Genomic DNA, 23,588 nt, shown 5'->3' on the forward strand with positions numbered 1-23,588 from the left:
TGCGAGTGACGTGCGCTGCCACTACCTTGAGGAATCCGTCCACTAGGGAGTCGGAAATGGAGATCTGCGGTTGCGGAGGTACCTTTGGCGCAGTTTGGTAGGCAGGGATGGTGATATCTGCTGCTGCGGGTGACTCGGAACGCGCGTCTCGTGGCAGCGCGCTTCACTTTTCTTTCCGAGCACTCGCGGTCGGTATTTTCCAAGCAAAATATCCGGCTCGAAGGACCAAATGTTAGGTAGGAATAGTGGACTGTATGTATGTTGGCTTGGAGGCAAGGAAGATACCGGTATAAACTTAAAAAACTTAATTTATTAAAACAAAATTAACAGCTACGGAAAAATGCTTTAGGCCGGTGGTATGACGGAGAGGAAAAGTGCCTTTTGCTTCGGAGAGCTGGCATAGCGTTAAGTAAACTCACGGCGTAGCGAGCGCCTTCCGGCGATCATCGCGCCACAAGGAAGCGCGAGTCTGGTTCAAATTCAAATATGTGCAAACATTTGCAGTTCAGCATAATCCTCTCGATAAACTCGTGGAAACGCAAATAATGACGTAAAGTTTCTGTTAATTAATTTTTTACAACAGTTGAATCTCTCCAGTGATGTATTCAAGACCAAAACATAATTATTGTTCGTCACACTGATATTATTAATTGATTTCAATGCTTCAGTACACTATGAAGATAAGCAAATTTATCTACTGGATTCCATAATTCGTTTTAATGCACAAGTGACTCATAACTATCTCTAAATGATGGCCATTTTGAAAAGTCATCATCAAATTCTGGCAACGAAATCTTAGGTAATGTAATACTTCTTTCCCCTCTTGCATTTGACTCCATTGTCGTCGAATGAAATCGCAGAGGTGAAACTCTAATATCACTATTCCTTCTTCTATTAAGATTTTGAGTTGCTAAGCTAATGTTCTGATAGTACATATTTCTCATCAGACAACTCCACTTCATTTTCATCTCTTTCATCAATTTCCAGAAATTTCCCAAATCTCTGTTGAACACATCTGTGGTTAACGAAAAGGGTTTATTAAAATTGGGGAGTCGAAAAATGGGGTGAGAGCTAATAAAGCTGTTTGTTACATATATCTTCGGTAACAAAACTGACTTCAGTGCCACGAAGACCTGATGAGATGCTAAATGAAACCTTGTAATGTTATGAGTGGAAATAGGAGATCAAGTCGATCATCCTTAGTGGCCGATAACGACCTAGAGGGCAGAGCTATCCCAAAAATCTAAACAAATTGGCTAAATTGACCGTGAAGGTTCGCCCACAAAGATTGAAGCTCCATCAAAGTGCTCGGTTGAGCGCTTTGATCCCTCACGCTTCATTACTCAAAACAACATGCCTTTTCCGATGCGTGGGTCCGCACCGGATTTTAAATTCGACATTACTACGAATTTCGCGACGGCCTATCGAAGGACAAACAGAACGCGAACTAAAGTTGGAAATTAAAAGGGGAAAGAAAAAAAACGGCTCGACCGCGCGCGTGGAGCCGTAAGTCTCCGGACCCGAGTGCCGCGATCAAGGAGGGGAAGATCCACGACGGTTCACTGTCTGACTGATCGTCTCTTCCGCCTCAGATCTGGTATGAGGCACGGCCTCTGAGGTTTCCACCCTACCTCGACATCCTCAGGCCAGTTATTACTTTGAGGATGTCCCTTATAAAACGGGGGGGGGGGGGGGGGGGGGAAGAAAAGAGGATTAGAAAGGGAGGAAGTCCTCAAACCACTATCACTCTATATTCAACTCCCGCAGAACTCACGGATGACCAAAAAGCCATCCCAACCTCATAAATTTTTTTCATCTGTGTGCAGAAAACTTCCACACACAGTGTTTTTCCAGGAAGAGACAACAATCGAGCTGCTCCCCGTCGCAGAATATTAAATCAAAAAGAACAAGCAAAAAGGGATCGCGAGAATTCAATCTTCCTCGTCTGGAGTCAGAGAACAAAGTGAAGATGAATCATTGAGGACGGAACGGCACAGCATATAGCCGACTACCTCCGTATTCCATCAAGGATCCATCTCACCCGTCACTTCATCCCTACGAAGAAGAAAGAATATTTAATTTTCTTCAAATTCTTAAACGAAGAGATAGCCGTTTCACATAAAGGTAGGGAAGGACACTTCTCAGAAGCTCGGACGGCAATATCTTTCAGCTTATAGCCGCAAAGGCCTGTAGATCCAGAGGCTTCTGGAAGGCAATCACCTACGAGACGTTAAGTCTCAAGACAAACACAACAAACGACTAGCTCTTATGGTATTCTACCAAGGATAGGGCAGGAAACTCTACGTTACAAGGTGGGAAAGGAAACTGAGGTTTAGGAACACTTGCTTCCGGGGAAAAGGCGTGAAACCTAAAATTAGAAATCTGAAGGCAAGTGTACGTGGAGCCTAGCCGGGAACAATACTGAGAATCTATTGATTCTCTATCCGACACCACCAAACGAAGTTGTGAGCCGGAATAGGCTATCTTCCACTTGATTCAGGAAACCTGCAAATAATAAATTAGGCTTGAATCCAGGAAATGTTGGGCGCCATTTGTAATGTTATGAGTGGAAATAGGAGATCAAGTCGATCATCCTTAGCGCCCGAACACTCGTAACATTACAACCTCGTGACCGTAAAACTGAACTGTGTACTTTATTTAATATCACAAATGCTTATATACAACTCTACACCGTTCTAGGTGAGCCCGGAACTTATAAGTGTAACGTAAACAAATCAATATGGAAATATTTCTGACCTGGCACAATTATGTACAATTGAGTACGCAGATTCCTAAACAATGCACAAGTTAAATATGCAATATATGACCGTAATATTACAAATTGGTTATGAAAACAACAGGCCGAAAAAAAGCGAATTTTCCAGAATGTTTTTTGAGAAACCTTTTAAATTTATTGATCTAAATATTTGAACATATATTATGGTATCTTTTAACAATATTTTCAGACTTAAAACTAGTAAAAATATTTATTTGGACAGGAGCTATAGCTGATCTCCGGGAGTTCCTTTCAAAAAAGACATTTTGCGGTGACCACTATATCACTGAACTGGAATCTCTGAAATTAAAAAATCAAACAGATTTCGTTAAAGTAATGCTAAATCTAGTAATTAATCGAAGGAATAAGCAAAATAAATTTTTTTGACAAAATGGTGGTTTCTAGAAAAAAAATTGATTTTCGGCCAAAATTTCGGCCTTAAATTGTTTATAAAAAAAAAGCTTTAATCAGTAAGTTATAATCTTCGATCAATTACTAAAAAATATATTTAAGAAGCTTGTGTCAAAATTTGAGATCAATCGGTTTAGCCGTTTTTGAATAATGTTGGTCACCGACTTTGAAAACACCATTTTGAGAAAAACGCGTTTAAAGTTTGAAAAGCACTTTACATAAGATGAAAAAATTTTTTTTTCAACTTACATGGAGTCGAAAAAATCAAAAATTTGACTGGCGGTTTCGTCCAGGGCAGAGGCAACTCATCAGACGCTGCCTCACCTCTGCCCTGGGAGCAGCGTGACCGAAAGTGCCAACAGGTGGAAAGACGCTCCCTTTTATCATCGCAAAAACACGACAAGGTTGCGAGTTATATTGGACGAAACGCGAGTTATATTGGAAACGCCAGTCGTTGTAGTCTAAGCTAGACTAAAGCTAGGTTGTTGTTTAGGATCAAGTCCAAGAGGTGAGGCAGCGTCTGATGAGTTGCCTCTTCCCTGGACGAAACTGTCAGTCAAATTTTTGATTTTTTCGATTCTTAATGCTTGGGGTACTACGCTCCAAACTAGGGATCCATGGACTAAAAAACGAGGGAGTAAGTTGCTCCTCATTTAGTCCGGTCCACCATCAAGTGGATGGGGACTTAGGATCCCACAGATCCTAAACAATTACATGGAGTCATCTATTCCAGGACCATATAATAAACCCTCCGTCGCTTCGGCAGCTTCTAATAACTCGAGCAGATGTTGTCTGCGAGCCATTCTTCCATCTCGGGTGCTCTCACGCGCTCTGATATCGGAAATAGTCACGCGCTGCTCATCTTCTTTTTCAGCATATGAATGCGCATTGGGTCCAAGTGTGATTCCTATTGCCTTTGAATTCCGCTCAATTGGAATGTCTTCAGGAGCTACTGGGATTTGGTTAAGTCCAAGGTCGAAAAGATGCGGCAATTCGCGAGGTGATGCGCAAAGTCGTGGATGAGTGGAATTGGATATCGGTCAGGAACAGTCTGTGCATTTAGCCTTCTGTAATCCCCACATGGGCGCCATTCGCCGTTTGGCTTAGGGACCATATGCAATGGGGAAGACCAACAGCTATTTGAGGGCCTGCAGATACCCTGTTGAACGAGTTGTTCAAACTCTTTCCGTGCAATAGCCAGTTTCTGGGATGGTAGAGGACGCACCTTCGAGAAGATCGGAGAACCAGTAGTGATAATGTGGTGCTGCACATTGTGCTTCACTGGTTTGGAGAGACTACACTTGGTAGTAATCTGGCTGAACTTTTGGAGAAGTGCCCGAACACGAGAGTCGGTAATGTCTTCTAAAAGAACGGAAAGATTATTGCCTGGGTGAGATACCATTTGTCCCGACGAATTAAGGTTGGTCGTAGAATCTATAAGAGACTTGTTTTGCAAGTCCACCAGCAATCCATAGTGACACAGGAAGTCTGCGCCTAGTATGGGGAAGCTGACATCCGCCAGGATGAAACGCCACGAAAACGTCCTACGCAAGCCAAGACTCACGTCCACTTGCCTATACCCGTACGTGTTTATGCGGGAGGAATTTGCTGCCGCAAGTTTGAGCGGTTGTGGGAAAAGTTGATGTTGCCGAGGTACGGGAAGAACCGAAACCTCCGCACCAGTATCGATGAGGTAGCTGCGCCTGCTGAGGGGGTCGAAAATAGTTAGGCGACGTGGCGCTGCGTTCTGGGTGGCCGTCGCCAAGACCCCCCGCGGACCTAGTTTTTTGCGGTAGGAGCGAATCTACACGATAGCGTACATCTTGTCGCTTTATCCCCGAGTCTGCGGTGGTACCAGCAAATCCCTCGGTCCGCGGACTGTCCCGACGACCTGCTACCTGATCGCCCTTTTCGGGTGGCAGACCGCGAGCGTGCTCGCGATCTGGCGCCCGAACGCTGAGCGTCCAACGTCGTCGTCTTCAGGCGGCGATGGGGGGTGTCGGCTTGGGATACCGGGTGCTACTGCTGGTGGATATCAAGAAGAACATCAGGAGAAAAATCAACAACAACAACCGCAATCAAGTTTACAACTCTTACAACGGAATAATTCTCAAACTGCAGAATTTGACGCACTCTCTAACGATGTTTTGTATGGAAAATTGAAGGAGTTTTACACTTTGGAATCCAAGTATCATACTTGCTTGATATTACCGCAAGAATCACCGCGTGAAATAACAGCTGGAGCACGAGACGGTTCGGCGTATGTTCTACGATGCCTAAAAGTTTGGTATGAATTGCCGTCGGATGTATTGTTTGCTGCGATCAATTTGGTTGATCGATTCCTCAATCGAATGACAGTTAAACCAAAACATATGGCCTGCATTAGTGTTGCATCATTCCATCTGGCCATTAAACAACTACAATTGGAGCCGTTCAATTTAGATGATCTAGCAACAATATCACAAGTTGGTTGTACTGCTCGCGATTTGGAACGTATGGCCGGGGTCATCGAGAATAAACTTGGTGTCCAATTTGGTCATCCGCCAGTAACAGCACTCAACTTTGTACGTTTGATCTACATCCTATTCAGGCGTTTGGCTATGGAAATGGGTGGACTGTTCTTTGATCAATTCGAGAAAGTCATTAAGCTGGAAGAACTCGAAATGGCCATTGAAATCTTGCTATGTGACGTTCGAACGACCTTGGCTGTACCCTCGACATTAGCATTGGCGCTCGTCTGCAATCATCTCGAGATGCATTTGGGTAAAAGTTACTCGATGCAAAGTCCTGAGATTAGCCGTCTTGCCGAATACGGTGTCTATTTGCAAGACTTCATTGGGATGCCGCATGAAGTGTTTATTTGTGCGAAGTCTCTCGTTTCGCAAATTCTACATTCATACAATCAATACTCGATAGATTTAACCATTAGACTTTATTAAATAATTTGTGTGACTATGACTGTTTGCTCGTTAGAGGCAGAAGAGAGTCTCGCTTCATGTGTTTCTTTTCTGCCCCTAACTCATGGCACACTTTTCTCGCCGGTCCTCCACTCCCGTGGCGAGCTCCGCAAAGTGGATAGATCCGCGCCATCTATTCGTTCGCATTCGCAACATTCGAAATAAATTTCGAATGCTGCGAATCCTGCCGCGCCACACCTTCATATAATATAATAGTGATGCCCTTCCTTCATTAAATATGCCGGCAGCTATGTATGCAGCGATTTCCACAGTTGTCGAACCAGCCGGAACAATTTTGATTGTAGCTCTCGTTGTTCTTTTGGTTAAAACCTACACATCTTTCTAATAAATTCTTACTGCTGAGATCTGTGAAAATCGGTAATATAGCCACAGCAACATCTTCTGGTAATGGCTGATAATCATATTTGAAAGTGGATAATTCATCGGAAGCTGCAGCCCTCTGCCAGCTGCACCATGAGTCTGGTCCGTCCGGGCACTTATCGTGTTGAGGTTTTTCGTCAGTTGAACAATAATGATAATATGTGGCCCATATAGCATTATACATTTTTTCAATGGAATCACAATTTCTCCTTATCGCTAAGCCATAATAAACTGTCAACTTATCGATCATCTTTCCAGTAAGTTTGCCTTTTCCACCGAGAGTTTTTTTTGTATTTTTTTTTTTTCCTATTTTGTTTTCAGCTGTTTCAACATTTTTTTTGACACAATCTCGGAGTCGCGTGCCCATTCGTTTCTGTACATGTCCAATACATTCTTTTTTCACAACTTCTTGATTACCGTATCTTTTAAAATTCCTGAGTACATTTTAGAATCACCGTCTCCGATGTAGTTTTTGTACATGACTCCAATGAACGTTGGAACATTTCAACGACTGAATCTACTTCCATTTTGCCAGAAGAACCAGAATGATTTGCAGTGCAAGTATTTCTATGTTCTTCATACCATTCATTGTATTCTTCAGAATTGAGTTTCTTCTTCCAAGTTTCACACAGTTTGCAGTAGGCACTTTTTACAACAATATCAATGATTTTACCAGAATAGTATCCGATCAGTGATGTCACAGCGTACAAGGAAGTAAACCCTCGTTTTTTCCATGTGCCATCGCCAGATACAGTTAATTCTGTCGAATGTTCATCACCTTGATGTTCGGAAGTCAAATTTTTTTCCTCAGTACACGCATGTTGAAAAAGTTTTTCGGTTGCTGTACACTAGAGTGAATATTATTAATTATTAAATCGTAAGTGGACTGTGATATAAAAGCCCGCATATTCATTAATCCACAAAATTTTGCTGCATCTTTTAACCCTAATCCGAGGACTCTCATGACAAATAAAAATCGTCGATTTATTTCATAAGAGTGCGCGACAAAAGGACTCGAATTTATGTTACGATCTGCACACTTATCACACAGCAAAACAATTTTAAAACCAAGTCCTCGTTTAGAAGCAGTTTGAAACTTCACATTTCCGTCACAGGTCTTACATTTCACATATTCAGAAATTGCTGCAAACACTGTTATAAAATTTAAAATGCGATACTCAACAGACGGATCACGCGGAACTGAGATTTCCTCTTGTTCTTTAAATTTTTTTGCTGAGGCACTGAAACTACTTTCATCCGTTTGGGCTGTTTTTGGATTAAAAACATTTTTTTCGCTTTTTTGGTCTCGACTTACGTATGTTAAGAGATTTTCTCATTTCTCTAGAAGCCTTCATTTTCAAATTACAAATAGAATTTTAACGAACGAGAATTTTTTTGAAAATTCTAACTGTATATAACCTCTTAAAGCATCACGTAATCGTACAAATAAATAATATACAAATTAAGTGTACCGACAAAAGTACATTACATTAATAGTTGCACCTGGTAGTAATTGAAATTCCGCCGGGGCTCAAGTATGCACTTCGTAATTAATGTAATCCTTGTCTGTGACATTAGTGAAATACCGAGATTTGATTTTTACTTTTTCAAAATTATTCAATTGTTCGTTTATAATGTTAAACGAAGAGCCTGTATCTATTAGTGCGGAATATTTAATTTTATTCAATTTATGGAGCAGAAGAGACCGATTGTTTTCCATGCGGTTCCTCTGTCTCCAATCAACGGAACTTTTTCATCGCTGGCTTGTCCCTCTCGTGGCGAGTTCTAAACAGCCACGGAGAGCGCGGGCTGCGTCATCTATCCGCTCGCATTAATAAATTTCGAATGTTGTTAACCCTGCTGCGCCACATATCCACCAGGTTTGATTCGGCAGGTTCATTTTGCCTCGACTCTTTATTAGAGCGGTGTTGTCTTAAATCTTTTTCAGGTTTTTTTGGTTCATTTTGGTCACTCTGTTCCACATTATCCACCTCCAATGGGGGTAGTAATATGCTGTCTACGTGAATCAGAATTTTGTTTGAAATTCCTGTAGTTATTCCTCGATTGTATTGCCCAGATTTGTTATTATATTGATTATTGTTATAGTTGTTGTCGTAATTTCCTGAATGGTAATTTTATTTGTAATTTGTCTGTCTATTGTCGTTCTGGCCACGTCGTCTATCACTGTAATTTTGTCGTGGTAATTATATCTGCTAATTTCGATAGTTCGATTATTTTATCTAATAAGACGTCTTGCGTCATTTCTTTTGCTGCATTTGCCAGCAAAGACTCAACATTAGGAAGATCAATATATACATGATTTTTGTAATAAAGGGCGAGCTCATCCGCCTTATATTTTTTGTAATTCTACAGCTAATTCACTTACGGAGGTCACTTTAAGACCGCTTATCCTCCTGTAGATTTCGGACGGCTCCATGTCCGGTTTATATCGCAGCTTCAATGTTGATTTTATCAATTCCCAATTGTCGGGCTCGGGTAAGTTTATAATCACATCCTTGACTCCACCCTGTATTTTCTCAAAGAAAATAGTTCGGGCTGCAATTCTCTGCAATTTTGGAGCTTGGATCGTATTTAGATAATATTCGATACTGCTCACAAATGCATTTATTGATACGTCGCCTAAGCCAGTAAAATTACTCATATTCTTTCAGGACGTTTTCTCTCGGATCGAATGATGAGTTGCGAACTGAAATTTGTTTCAATGCCGCTGCCATCTGGTTGGTCGGAATATCTCGATTCTGGTTATTTTGATTATTTGCCATAAGTTGCTGCACTGCTGCAGATAGTTGTGCTACTTCTCCTTCTTGTTCTCGTAGTTATTGTTGCAAGGCATCAATCCTTTCCTCCATCACTTCAACTGGTTCAAAATGTCTTGCAAAATTGAAACGACTCCGTATTATAATTTTCCTTTCTTCCTCTTCACTCTGTAGTGACCGCGGCTGCGCGACGCAATTGCCTTATTGTTCGCGCAGGTTGCACATTATTGAATGCATTCGGGCGAATTGATCTTGACAAGAGGCGAATGATTTGCCGCATCCGCAGGCGCATGCGCATGTTGCCGCAACATTGCCTAGCGAGCGAGAAAGGCTATGTAGTGGGAATAGAAGCGGTGCGCGAACAAAGAACGTTGAGAGTGTTGCTTTGTGAGCGTGGAAACAGTGCGCGAACAAAGAACGAAGGAGATTTCGATTTGGCGTGGGAATAAGTGGACAGGTTGAAGGAGCAAGAAGGTGAAAGACTTGGAGAAGTTGGATAAAAGAAAAAGAGGAAGTGGAAAGGTTGGAGGAGCAACGGAGGAAGAGCAAGAAGGGAATCTTTTCTTTTAGAGTGTAGGAGACGAAGCGGAAAACAAAGGAAGTGTAGCTTTGTACACGAAAAGTGGAGTGCTTTGTTTCGATACAAAAAAATATAATATATTAAAAATTGATTAAATTATAAAGAGAAAGAAAGAAAGGAGAAAGTGAGTGAAAGAAATATAGGTTTATGCTTAATTTGAAGTTGCATTAAGGTGAAAGTAGAAAACTAATAGAAATAATATTGATGTGGATTTTACTCTTTCGTTAGTGCTCTAACGGGAAATATTTGAAATATAAATTAGAATAAATCTAAAAGTACACAAGCACATTACACAAGAGTAAAAATTACGGCGTTAGATATTGATGATGTCCTGTGACATAAATAGCGATCAGATTTTTATGCATTCAATATTTCGTGTATATTATCACTAGTAACATCAAAGGACACAGAGCATGCGCAACGGCGAGAGCTACTACCTGCATAACTTGCACTAGGTGTTATTGATATATGCATATAAATAGTATAATCATATTCCTGATAAAATTTTGGTTTTTTTTAGAACTTGGTACACCAGCCGCCAACCGAGCTCGGAGTGACGACCTGGGTTAGTCATTGTTTTTAATTTCTTTTTATTTTTATTTATTCTTTTTTTTTATTATTTTCTTCTTTGAATTTTACCAATTGTTTATTTTTATTTTCATTTTTTTTTTGTTATGATTAATGTTATGAAATTTGATAAACAATGAAATGTGAATAGAGTGATGGTGGTTTGAGGACTTCCTCCCTTTCAAATCCTCCTTTTTCCCTCCCGCGGAACTGTTTTTTTTTAAGGGACATCCTCAAAGTGAATAACCGGCCTGAGGATGTCGGGGTAGGGTGGGAACCTCAGAGGCCGTGCCTCATACCAGATCTGAGGCTGAAGAGACGATCGTTGAGACAGTGAACCGTCGTCAATCTTCCCCTCTTTGATCGCGGCACTCGATTTCGGTGCGGACCCACGCATCGGAATAGACACGTTGTTTCGAGTAATGAAGCGTGAGGGATCAAAGCGCTCAAAGGATTTTTTTTCCGGTATATCTACACGTTTGCGTCTGATTGAATTGTGGAATGCTGCAAATAATTTCTCACGTCTGCGAGTATGGTGTCGCATTTCTTTGCGTCATACTGTTCCATGCCAGACGTTATCTGATACATAACTCGCTTTATAATTAACAGTTGGGCTCATTACTATGTATCGATTTTCTAGAAACCAATCGACATCGTCAACGGTAGGTTGTGTTCTCGGATTCTGCAAAGTGTTGTTAAGTTCACGTTTTGTACTTTTAGAAGTTTTCCCTAGAACATTGAAATTCTCCATCCTCCAGCTATGCTTCATCGAATCTATTTCCCTCGGCACTAGTAATTGGGAATAAGAAAAATTTTAACCACAACAAAAGTAGATGAAATGACCATTTAGAAGTTTTAATCTAACTTCTATTAATTCTCGTTTGAAAATCACGGTCAATCAACAAACGCTACCTCTTTAATTGAACAATCTTTAATCACTTAAAAAAGTAATTGAACCTAATTTCTTATTTCAGAAAACTTCACAATAATGAAAATAGAAAATATTAAAAATTAGCTCGACTAAAATCACACGGGTCTTCTTGGCAAACCTTGGACGCAGAATGACAGCAATTGTTTTTCTTCTGTCATTCTACCCCCAACTCAAGGCACACTTTCACCGTCTGCTCTCCACTCCTCTGGCGAGTTCTAGAAATGTGTGAAAAGGGGTCTTGAAATGTTACAAAAGTGCTGACATAATTTTGAACCATATTGTGGGATTTCCATTATAAAAGTTATTTACCTTTTACACACATATGGATTGCAGCAATTATGATATCGGATTGCACATGTAAGAAATATAATGCTATGAGCTAATCAATACCCTGTTTTATAAAAAAGTGCACTTTGTACGCAAACACTATTTAATGCGAAAAACATCTTGCTCTTAAGATAAAGTATGCTCATGGCCATGGACTGCATGAAATCTAGACCTGAAAACGCGTTCCATTCCGATATCTTTCCAAAAAAAATTAATTATTGTATTTTACTATATTTAAAAAAATACTTGAAAACCCGCCTTCAATTTATCCTAAAAATACAAAAGACTCTAATATAAGATATGATAAAGGGCATGATACTGGCTAGTTTGATGGAAATTCTGAAATTTTGCCAATATTAACAAAGTTATAGTAGATCAAAGTTATCTTTTTCGTGTGAATTTACTGCATCCCAAGACATTGTACAATGTCAGTATCACATTAAAGCGAATAGTCTGATATGCTAAAGGCCCATCTAGTAATTTTAATGCACACTTTTTCGGTGATTACCCCGCTTTCACTGGACTCACAGACTTCAATTGTTACCTTGGATCATTATCACAGTTGCTTGCTTTATTTTATAGATAGAAAATGATTAATCAGTTAAACGAGACTTAGTGCAAAGAAGCTGTTAATGTAGCTATTCTAGATCCTCAGTTTTGAGAAAACACGAGATCAAGCAATTGCTTGGAATTCCACATATATGCAGGCGCCGGAAGGGCGCTGGGAGTCCCGAAGGTTCGGGTGATGGTAGCTTCCAGCGACTTGATGACGGTCGCCAGATGCCGGTTCTCCTCGCGGGCTTCTTGAGTTGCCTCAGTAGCAGCTTGTTCTGCTTGCGCAGAGCAACTGACTCGCGGATCTCGCCGACGGATACGGAACTTCGGATCGTCCCGTTTGAGCTCGACTGCGAGTCGGACTCGCAGTCGCTGAAGAGTGTAACTTCCGACGCGTCGTCGGAGTCGGAGTTTAGCGGCTGATTCTCACTAGTCGGGCTGTCCGTAGCCTTCCTACGCTTCTTCCGGGTCACCTTCGTGAACCCGGTCGCGTCAGTCTCACTCATTGTCTTTCTGACTCACTTTCACTTTCAGATTCTATTTAATTGATTTTGTTTATTATTAGTTTCTTCCACTTGAAATGTTCACAGTCCAGATGTCGCGCACTAATCGCGATTCGGCTCCGTAATCTCACACACTTGTAAACTCTCACACTGCACGACCGTCACGATCGAGCGCTGATAGTATACTGACTGGGGGGCAATCTATGTAATCAGTTCACTTTTATACATTTTGAAATTGCACATTTTGTAATCTAAGCCTTTAAGAATTTCCGCGGGTGGGTAACGGGTGTATCATGTATTTTGGCACTAACTTCAAAAGCATGTCATTCGAAAACAAACAATCGATTTGAAAAATCCTTTTAATCGTACTTTATTCTGTTCATGATTCGTCGAAAAATACATTTACAGTACACTTAATGGACCATGGTTCTCGATTTTTCGTAGTGTGGAGCGAATGTTCCGAATCAGGTTTTGGCAGACCGATGGATCGATTTCCTTCAACTTTCTCTTGATTCGACCAATCAAATGTTGCTCGTTTCGAGCCTCCCAGCCACCGACGTAGACCATACGCTTGAGAACTGCTCAAAACTTTTCGATTGGACGTGCCTGAGGTACGTTTGGGGAATTGTCCTTTTTTCGGCACAAATGGTATATTTTGCTCAGTCAGCCAATTCAATGTTTTTTTTTGCATAATGACAGCTTGCAAGGTCCGGCCAAAACATTATTTCGTCACGACCATGATGTTTTTCGATGAATTGCTTCAATTTCGGCAAGCATTGGCCGATATAAATGTCAGCATTGATCGCTTCTGATTTGTTTGATCGAATCAAAGGCTCTGAAACACCCTTGGATGAAATGGTTGCCCACACCAACACCTTTGGTTCAGATTTTGATTTGCCGGCATATTTAACATCATCTGCTGTTGCTTCAATGTTGTCAGTATAAAAGCCGTCGTTGCCCCTCAATTCATGATGCGAGAATGTGAAGTACGATTCATCATCCAAAATTTTAGATTTTCCATTCGCAAAGTGTTTGTCACGAAGTGCACGTCAGCATTTTGGTATTTTTTCGAGTTGTTGTTGTGTATATTTTGGTGCTCGTCGACGTTGTTTAAGCGATTTCCCACAATCAATCGATCTTGTAAGTTAACATCAACAGCGTCAGCAATCATCGGTAGTGATTGCTGCAAGGTCAGCGTACGTTGCTGACTGATCCCATATCATAATAAACAACAGCAACCTTGCCCATGTGCTAACATACAACATGCACATGTGCTAATGTGCAAAATGCAAGCGATTCCGTGTTCCGGCTTGCTACTGGGCGATGTCGTCACCAGCACCATAACATATGGAAAATATTCTGACGACCTCGGCCAACGGTTGACTGTTGTGTGTGCAGTTTTTGTTTGATTGGACTTTTTCCAACAAACTTAAGTTCCGGGTTGCTACTAATGGACTTTCCATATAAAAAACTGCAGCAACGCGGAAACGTTGAGAAGTCAGGTGTGTTGGAGTGGAGCCGTGGTTGGAGTCATACGTGTGGAAGTCTAGTCGTGGGGAGGTCAAACGCGTTGGAGTCGGGTCGGGTCGGAAGTTCTGTTTGGAGATTTTTCGGTTATTTAAGTTTAAGGTAGAAAGTTAGTGATAAAGTAAATAAAATATTCAAGAAACCCGAAAAGAGTGTTTGTGTCTTTGTTTCGCTGGAACTTCAGAAACAATTTGGTAAGACCCTAATTTAGTTCTCTCCACAGCCTCACTTGACAGCGAGGGATAAAAGAAGCAGGACTCCATCGCGCCCAAGGGATAAGCGCGCCAAGTTGGATACTTGGCTGGACTTGGGTGCGAACCACACTCTAATAGGAGACTTCTCGAACAATTGGTCCGTCGAGCCGGATTAGGATCCTTCAAGTAAGTATTTGTAAATTAAAATTTATAAAACAGTGAATTTTTATAAAGTTTCTTGTGCAAATTGTTGTTAATAAGTGCGTAGTTTACAAACGTGTTAGTGTTCCGCCGCGACAATACTGAACGGTTCATATAGTACATCGGTAAAGTTATCGGTGCTTTGTTTGTGCTGGAACAACATAGGAACGTTCAGACCAAAGGAAAGATCCTTGTAGTGTTGCGTCTCCTACGTTTTCAGTGCACTATTTTGTTGTTACGTGGGCGCGTTCAGACCAAAGGATAGATCCTTACAGTGTTGCGCTTCCCACGTATTCAGTGCCCCGTTCAGAGTATTGCCATTGCGGAGTGGAAATCACTAATTATTGTTGTTGCGGCGCCTAAATTTTAGGGCGCAAAGTTATTGTTGTTGCGGCGCTCAAATTAAGAGCGCAAAATTATTGTTGCTGCGGCGCTCAAATTAGGAGCGCAAAATTATTGTTGTTGCGGCGCTCAAATTAAGAGCGCAAAATTATTGTTGCTGCGGCGCTCAAATTAGGAGCGCAAAATTATTATTATTGTTGCGGCGCCTAAATCTTAGGGCGCAAAATTATTGTCGTTGCGGCGCCTAAATTTTAGGGCGCAAAATTATTGTTGTTGCGGCGCCTAAATTAAGGGCGCAAAATTATTGTTGTTGCGGCGCTCAAATTAAGAGCGCAAAATTATTGTTGCTGCGGCGCTCAAATTAGGAGCGCAAAATTATTGTTGTTGCGGCGCCTAAATTTTAGGGCGCAAAGTTGTTGTTGTTGCGGCGCCTAAATTAAGGGCGCAAAGTTGTTGTTGCGGCGCTCAAATTTAGAGCGCAAAATTATTGTTGTTGCGGCGCCTAAATTAAGGGCGCAAAATTATTGTTGTTGCGGCACTCAAATTAAGAGTGCAAAATTATTATCGTTGCGGCGCTCAAACTTAAGAGCGCAAAATTATTGATTCGGTGCTTAAATCTTAGGGCGCAAAATTATTATCGTTGAGGCGCTCAAATTTAGAGCGCAAAATTATTATTGTTGCGGCGCCTAAATCTTAGGGCGCAAAATTATTGTCGTTGCGGCGCCCAGATTAAAGGCGCAAAGTTACTATCGCCGCGGAGCTTGGTATTATCGCGATATTTAAATTTAGCCAGAATGGAGATTCAGGCAATTATTGATGCCCAGCAAGAAAGGGTCGCAAAACTTGAAAGTGTGCGGGAGTCCCTAGTCAAACTCCGGCAAGAAAAAAGGACGCGAGAGCGTTTTGCTGCGGCATGGGAAGAAGTGCAACAGCTTTATTGGGATTTCCTCGCCGGCCACAGCCAACTTCTTCGCCAAAACGCTTCTAAGGACATAGTCTATTTCCGAGAAAATAAACTATCCGTTATGATCGGTATTTACAATGCTACTAAGGAGCTGATTGGGCGTGTTCATCGCGATCTCATTCCCGAAGGCTCTCCCGTCGATATAGAAATCACAGGTGGAAGGGTAACATCAAGTCCACGCCCCGGACCTTCAGTCGAGCTTAATGAAGCTCAAGGGGAGTCGGAGGACGCGACAAAACAACCGGAAAACTTGTTCTCTAGAGAATGGTTTCCCAGGGTTCGCGATGACTTGAACATACCTTTTGGTGACATACCGTTGCCGTCAAGAGGCTTCGGGCTAAGAAGCTCCGAGACCGAAGGCATTCCTTATTGGAATCGCGGTCATAGACCTCGTCCTTGTCCACCAGTCCCTGATATTCCTTCGTTTGATGGGGATCTTCGTCACTTTGAGTCTTTCCGTAGTATTTTTCAATCAGTCTATGAAGGATCTGATATTGGGCGAGCTGAAAGGCTAATGATGCTGCAGAGCAAATTAAAAGGTGATGCGAGGAGAGTCGTAGAGCACTTAGGAGTGCATGGGGAAAACTACGCTAAGGCCTGGGAACTTCTGGAACGACGCTACAGTAATCCTCGGGCGCTGGTTGAAAAGGAGATCCAGGCCCTCATAGATCTTCCCCAGATAGTATTACAAGACCCCAGTACCATTGGAAGGGCACTTGATACAATGCGCTCAGTGGTTCAAAACCTGAGGAAGGCTGGGTTCAATTGTGATCAAGGTGTACCTTTCATACCTTTTATCCTTACCCGTAAAATGGATGTCTCCACCCGACGGGAATTTGACTCATTGCTAAAACAGCCAAAACTTCCCGTAACAATTGATGATATTGATCTATTCCTGGAAAATAGATACATAGTTATGTCTCCCAATTGGGAGGGGTTGGGCGGACTCGCGAAGGTTCAAGCAGAAGAACATTCCGTTGCTAAGAAGGCAGAGACCTTAGGTGGTCGAAAAAAACCGCATAGGGAAATTTCCCTTGCCGCAAAAGCACAAGGGGGAAAAATAAAGCGGTTTCCATGCTACATTTGTATGGAAGATCATCTGGTATTAAAATGTCCACGGTTAATAAACAGCAAGGACAAAGGGGATCTTCTCCGGCATTATGGTATCTGTGTCTTCTGTGCCTCCCATAAGTACAAAAATGGTACGGAATGTCAAAGGCGTAAGTTTTTGAAATGTGAGCTTTGTCATGGGCAGCATGAAACAGTATTGCATCCCGGCAAAGATCGATCGAGCGGGTCATACATGCAAGGGAGTATTTCTCATCACGCAGAAAACTCTACAAAACTTGCCCATTCCGAAACTATATTGCCCACAGCTGTAATAAAGATAAAGGCAAAGGATGGAAGTGTAATTTCAGTTCGGTGCTTGGTCGACCAGGGTAGCCAGAGCAGTTATATCACTGAGGAGTTAGTTCAAAGGCTGCGACTAACTAAGAAGAGAACCAATGTGGAAGTATCCGGAGTGGGAGGAGTATCCGCAGGAAGAGTGTCTTCAATTGTCGGGTTGACTCTTAGTTTAGAGGATGGCTCAAACGTGGAAACGAAGGCGCTGGTAGTCAAGCGAGTTACCAAAGGGGGTCTTCCTCGTCCACCTAGGGGAATAAATTCATTGTTCCCAGGCAAGAGGCTGGCAGATCCAGTTACAGATCACGCTTCGCATGTTCCGGTTCTTCTAGGTTCCAATGTCCTTCCTCAATTATTTTTGGAAGGAGTGGAAGTTGTGGAAGGATTTTTAGCTCAAAATACTCGATTTGGGTGGGTAGTATCTGGTTCTGCAGCATTGCCTGCTTCTAAAGTTACGGCCTCATATGTTTCCTTGGAGGAACTTGAGCAAAACCTAAGGTCTTTTTGGGACATGCCCATTGACAAAAATGATAGGGTTGAATTGGATGAAGAGCGATGTGAACATTTATTCCAATCACAGCACTATCGAACTGAAGACGGTCGGTATGTTGTACCAACCCCGTGGCGTCAGGAGGATATTCAGTTGGGAAACTCATTTAACAAGGCAGTTCAGTATTTTCTCGGCCAGGAGAAACGGTGGTTAAAGAACGCCGAACTCAAAACGAAATCGGACGAGTTCATGTCAGAATATCGGGACTTGGGTCATATGGAAGAGGTCCCTACTGAACTCCGAGGTGATACTAGTGGAGACGTTTATTACATACCATACCTGAGTGTGATTCGCAAGGATGCTACCACATCGAAGCTCAGGAATGTTTTTAACGCCTCCAGTCCAACGTCGAATGGCGTTAGTCTTAATCAAGCAATTCTTCCTGGGCCAAAGTTACAAACCCACATCTTTGATATTGTTACCCGTAGTCGGAAATTTGAGTTTGTCTTCTCCAGTGATATTACTAAAATGTATCGCCAGATTTTGCTGAAACCAGAGGACCAGTTAAGACTGAGAATCTTATGGAGATCTAACCCGAAGGAACCTATTCAGGAGTATTTTCTGAAAACAGTGACCTATGGGATTGATTGCGCTCCTTGGCAGGCGATTAGGACACTTCATCAGGTAGCCGAGGACAACGCACCCGATGAGGAGACAAAATGGGTAGTAAAAAACGCCTTCTACATGGATGACTTGTTGTATGGGGCAACAAGCATTGGTGCTGCCAAGGAAATTATTAAAAAAATTTCGGTAACATTGGAGAAGGGGAAGATGTCTCTAACGAAGTGGACCAGTAACCATAGCGAAGTTTTGGAAAACATAGATAGATCGCGACAAATTGATTCCTTTGTAGAATTGCAAAAGGCCGAGAGTGACTTAAAGATCCTGGGGTTGCACTACAATCCTCAAAAGGATTGCTTTCAGTATAGTATCAAGATAAGAAAAATTACTATGTTCACTAAAAGAAACATCCTGAGTGTGAGTGCATCTCTGTTTGATCCCATTGGCTGGCTATTGCCCGTTATTATGAAGCTACGAATCGAAATTCAGAAGTTGTGGCAAGAAGGTTATGGCTGGGATGAAGAGATTTCAGGAGTTGCCCAAGAACAAATAGAAAAAGTGTTTGCTTCATTAGGAGATTTGAATCAGGTCCAAATCCCTAGATGGATTGGGTACGGTAATGAGAGCCACGTAACTGAGTTAGTTGGTTTCAGTGATGCTTCGGGGGATGGATACGCTGCCGTTATTTATAGCAGAGTCAAGACACATCGGGGTTACGTCGTCCGTCTTATTGCATCAAGAGGGCGAGTTACCCCTCTGAAGGCCCGGGTTGGTCAAGCCGAAGGGCTTTGTACCATTCCCAAGCTCGAACTGGAAAGCGTGGTATTATTAGTCGAATTATTAAGGGATGTCAAAAAAAGCTTAGGGGCAATTCCACTAAAGTGCTTAGCCTACACTGATTCTGAGGTAGCCCTCGCTTGGATCCGAAGTCAGAAGGAAATTGAAAATAAGGCTGTAAAGCGTAGGGTCGCATCAATTAGAAAGGTTCTCGCTCCTTCCGAAATTCATTATGTACAGTCAAAGTTAAACCCGGCTGATTGTGCATCAAGAGGAATGCTCCCCCGGAAATTTGTAAACCATAAGCTATGGTTTGAAGGTCCTCCTTTTTTGCAAGGGGATCTACCTGTCACTCCCTTTGTGATAAAAAATTCAATAATAAGTTGCGTCTCTTTAGATTATGGGGAATCGAAGGGCTTTATCAATTTTAGCACCCGGTTCTCGTCGTTGACTAAACTGATCAACACCGTTGCGTGGAGCTTGAGGTGGAGAGACAGGAAGTCGGGCTTCCTTTAGGCGAGAGTCAGGGGAGCAAACCAGGGGCGAAGGAATCACCACTTCAATTGTATAAAAAAAAAAATATATGTATTGGATTGGATATATTTATTGGATTTGTAAATATAGCAGTAGTATTGGATTTGTAAATATGGTAGTTGAAGTAAGTATCTAGCTTTTTTTCACGGCAATGTAAATATATTCCATTTACGAATTAAGGTTCATGAATTAGCTTTCACGGCAATGTAAATAAAACCCATGCCGCGTCCTAAGATTCATGATCCTTACTGCATGCATGATTTTAGTATTGTTGTTGGGTGATTAACCAAAAAAAAAAAAAAAAAAAATACAGTAGTAATAGTTTACTAAACTAACATTGTCAAGTATGAAAGTCTCTTTTCAATACAAACGTATAACTTCTTTCTATATGTAGATGTTTACATCAAGAAAAACTACGAAAAAAATGTAAAGTAACTTCCATTTAAAAAAAAAATATTTGTAAGGAAGTTACTAGTAAGTTCAATTAAATTAATATTTTGTAAAGTTACTTCCATCTAAATCTTGTAAGGAAGTTACTAATCAACAGAAAGTTAAATAGAAACTGTTGTTACGCTGTAAAGTAGCTTCCATTAAAAAAAAAAAACTGTAAGGAAGCTATTAATGAACAAAAAATTTTTAAAGCAATCATTACCGTAACTAATAAGCATCATGTAAAGATTTTTTTGTAAACTAGATAAAACTATATTCCGTAAGAAATAACTTTGTAACATTAGAAAATAAGTGCAAAATGTACACATCTTGTAATTCGTAATGTAATTCGTAAGAAGAAAATCTTTTGTAATAATAGGTAATAAGTTCAACGACCACAGATTACTCATCTGGCACAAGCAGATCATCAGGACCAACCGAAGTTATTATGACCGTCAACAAAATGCTCCGCCTCAGCAGGAAGTTTTCTCGGGTGGGAGAATGTTTAAGCGATTTCCCACAATCAATCGATCTTGTAAGTTAACATCAACAGCGTCAGCAATCATCGGTAGTGATTGCTGCAAGGTCAGCGTACGTTGCTGACTGATCCCATATCATAATAAACAACAGCAACCTTGCCCATGTGCTAACATACAACATGCACATGTGCTAATGTGCAAAATGCAAGCGATTCCGTGTTCCGGCTTGCTACTGGGCGATGTCGTCACCAGCACCATAACATATGGAAAATATTCTGACGACCTCGGCCAACGGTTGACTGTTGTGTGTGCAGTTTTTGTTTGATTGGACTTTTTCCAACAAACTTAAGTTCCGGGTTGCTACTAATGGACTTTCCATATAAAAAACTGCAGCAACGCGGAAACGTTGAGAAGTCAGGTGTGTTGGAGTGGAGCCGTGGTTGGAGTCATACGTGTGGAAGTCTAGTCGTGGGGAGGTCAAACGCGTTGGAGTCGGGTCGGGTCGGAAGTTCTGTTTGGAGATTTTTCGGTTATTTAAGTTTAAGGTAGAAAGTTAGTGATAAAGTAAATAAAATATTCAAGAAACCCGAAAAGAGTGTTTGTGTCTTTGTTTCGCTGGAACTTCAGAAACAATTTGGTAAGACCCTAATTTAGTTCTCTCCACAGCCTCACTTGACAGCGAGGGATAAAAGAAGCAGGACTCCATCGCGCCCAAGGGATAAGCGCGCCAAGTTGGATACTTGGCTGGACTTGGGTGCGAACCACACTCTAATAGGAGACTTCTCGAACAACGTTTACGATAAATTACGTTGTTTTTCTTCAAAATACGATGGACTGTATCTTTCGAAACACCAAATTTTCGTCCCAATTTGCGTGTTGATTGACCAACCTTGTTTTTCGCACTTGATAGCAGACTTATGACTGTTCTGGCACCTAATTTGGATGGACCACCGCATTGCTTTTTGTTTTCGGGCTCTTTACCATCGCGACAATCCTTCAGAACACGGAAGATTGTTCTGCGAGAGATTGGCTTGTCTTTGAACATTTCAAGAATTTCACTAGAACTTAGTCCGCCAAACATGTTGGCGACAGATTTCCGTAAATCGAGCTTGTACGACATTTTGAATGGATCTAACTGCACAATTTGAGTTTGACAGTTCAGTAGGAGTACAGTTAAGTATGACTAGTGCATTGGTTTACATTTGTGTGTTTGTTTATGCAATCAAATAAACGCCTGAAGTTAGTGCCAAAATATATGATACACCCGTTAAATGCAAAACTGCAACGTAGCGTCTGGCAGATTTCCATTGTTGGAGTTTTCTCATGAAATTTCAGCAACGTTTGCATTTACTTGCTGTAGAATATTTCCTATTTGTTCGGAATTTGGAATATTATACATAACTCGCGGGCTCGAAATTTGCGAGCCGACCTGGGTGAGGGGACTATAGGCAAGGAATAATTCGACGCCGAATCACTTTATTTGATTAATCGAGTTTTCGACAATGTAATATATGTTGCCGCGTCAGCGGTCAGATAGAGAGTGACCTGACTGTTTCTGTTCCTTGTTTTACACCAGCCTCCTGTCAGGCCGTCAGCTGAGTCCGCGGGCGTTCAATGCGTCGGCAAAAGCGAATTTATCATGACGGTGCACTCGATGAACCTCCAATTGTAGGGATGAGAAGTCGACATCGTGAATTTATAATTAGTGAAATAAGAAGAGCTACATAAGTTACTTTAGAATTATAACTTTTATTAAAAATTAAAACCTTCTTTTTGGATTCCTAACTCCGCAACAATCTGCGGAAGCTACAATCAGCAGCAGTCTGCCGTTGGTCTAAATGACACAGGAATTGCTCAGGAAAGATATCGCTGTATAGCAATTATCTATCCTTATGGAAAGCAACTAATCAAGTGTGTCGAGCCTCGGGGCTCTAGTTCTTTTATACGATTCATACTTACATTCTAACATATGTTAATTCCTTATTTTCTATGCACTAACCAATCAAATTCCTTTAATTACTTACTTGCAATTTTCTTGACCAATTGGGTCTGTACATAACAATATATGATTGTGACGTCATAACTTTCTCTTTCTTTCAATTTATCAATCTATAAACATACGGGTCGTGCTGGTCATATGCCTGTATGCATTTCTTATGCATAGTCATGTAGCTATGTAGATGGGTGATGTATGCATGGCATGTTGTGACTCAAGTGGGTCTTATTTCATGTGTTTTGTTCGGCGGTAGATACAAAGTGAACTCTAGTGACTTATGAGGAAATATAGGTCAGTTAATGACTGATTGCTATTGTTTACGTAACTTGAATATTTGTGTGAGGTCGGGTAAGTTATTTGTGTGAGGTCGGGTAAGTTGTCTTTTTGGGTTTCGTATTACTAATGAATTAAATTTATCGTTTGGAGTGATATCACTACAATTCGGATCGTTCACTAAACGGCATAAAACACTGTTTATTGTTTTTCACCAGCTGCCACTTCACTGTATTAACTGACTTTACTAATTTCCACTAGATATCGGAGTCTGGTTAAACGGTACTAGACTCTCTACTGTTACAGCTTCGACAATAATTTCACGTTGCCCGGAGCGCGCAAATAATACGTCCGCACAGTCTGACAGCCAATAAGAGACAATGAACGATGTCTTGCGGTAATGGAGACGAAGATGTTACGTTGCACTAGTGGCGTCACACGTTTTGATCACATCCGAAATGAGGATATCCGCGATCGTTATGGGGTTGCACCGATCGTGGAAAAGTTGCGAGAGAGGCGTCTTCGATGGTATGTCTACGCAATTCGTGCAAACGAGAATTCACTTACCAAGATTGGTCTGAACATCGAAGTC

At 41.4% G+C, this 23,588-nt stretch overlaps 1 protein-coding gene across 1 annotated transcript; it reads left to right on the forward strand.

Annotated features, from left to right (window-relative positions):
- Positions 1-229: 229 nt before the first annotated feature.
- On the forward strand, positions 230-6,109 carry LOC119654118 (cyclin G-like). The gene is made up of 3 exons (XM_038059281.1): positions 230-236; positions 5,309-6,039; positions 6,104-6,109. Exons 1-3 carry the CDS (start codon positions 230-232, stop codon positions 6,107-6,109), a joined length of 744 nt encoding a protein of 247 aa, XP_037915209.1.
- The last annotated feature ends 17,479 nt before the right edge of the window (positions 6,110-23,588 follow it).

This window comes from Hermetia illucens, chromosome 4 (assembly GCF_905115235.1).
Source record: "Hermetia illucens chromosome 4, iHerIll2.2.curated.20191125, whole genome shotgun sequence".
In the NCBI taxonomy this organism is placed as follows: Eukaryota; Metazoa; Arthropoda; class Insecta; order Diptera; family Stratiomyidae; genus Hermetia; species Hermetia illucens.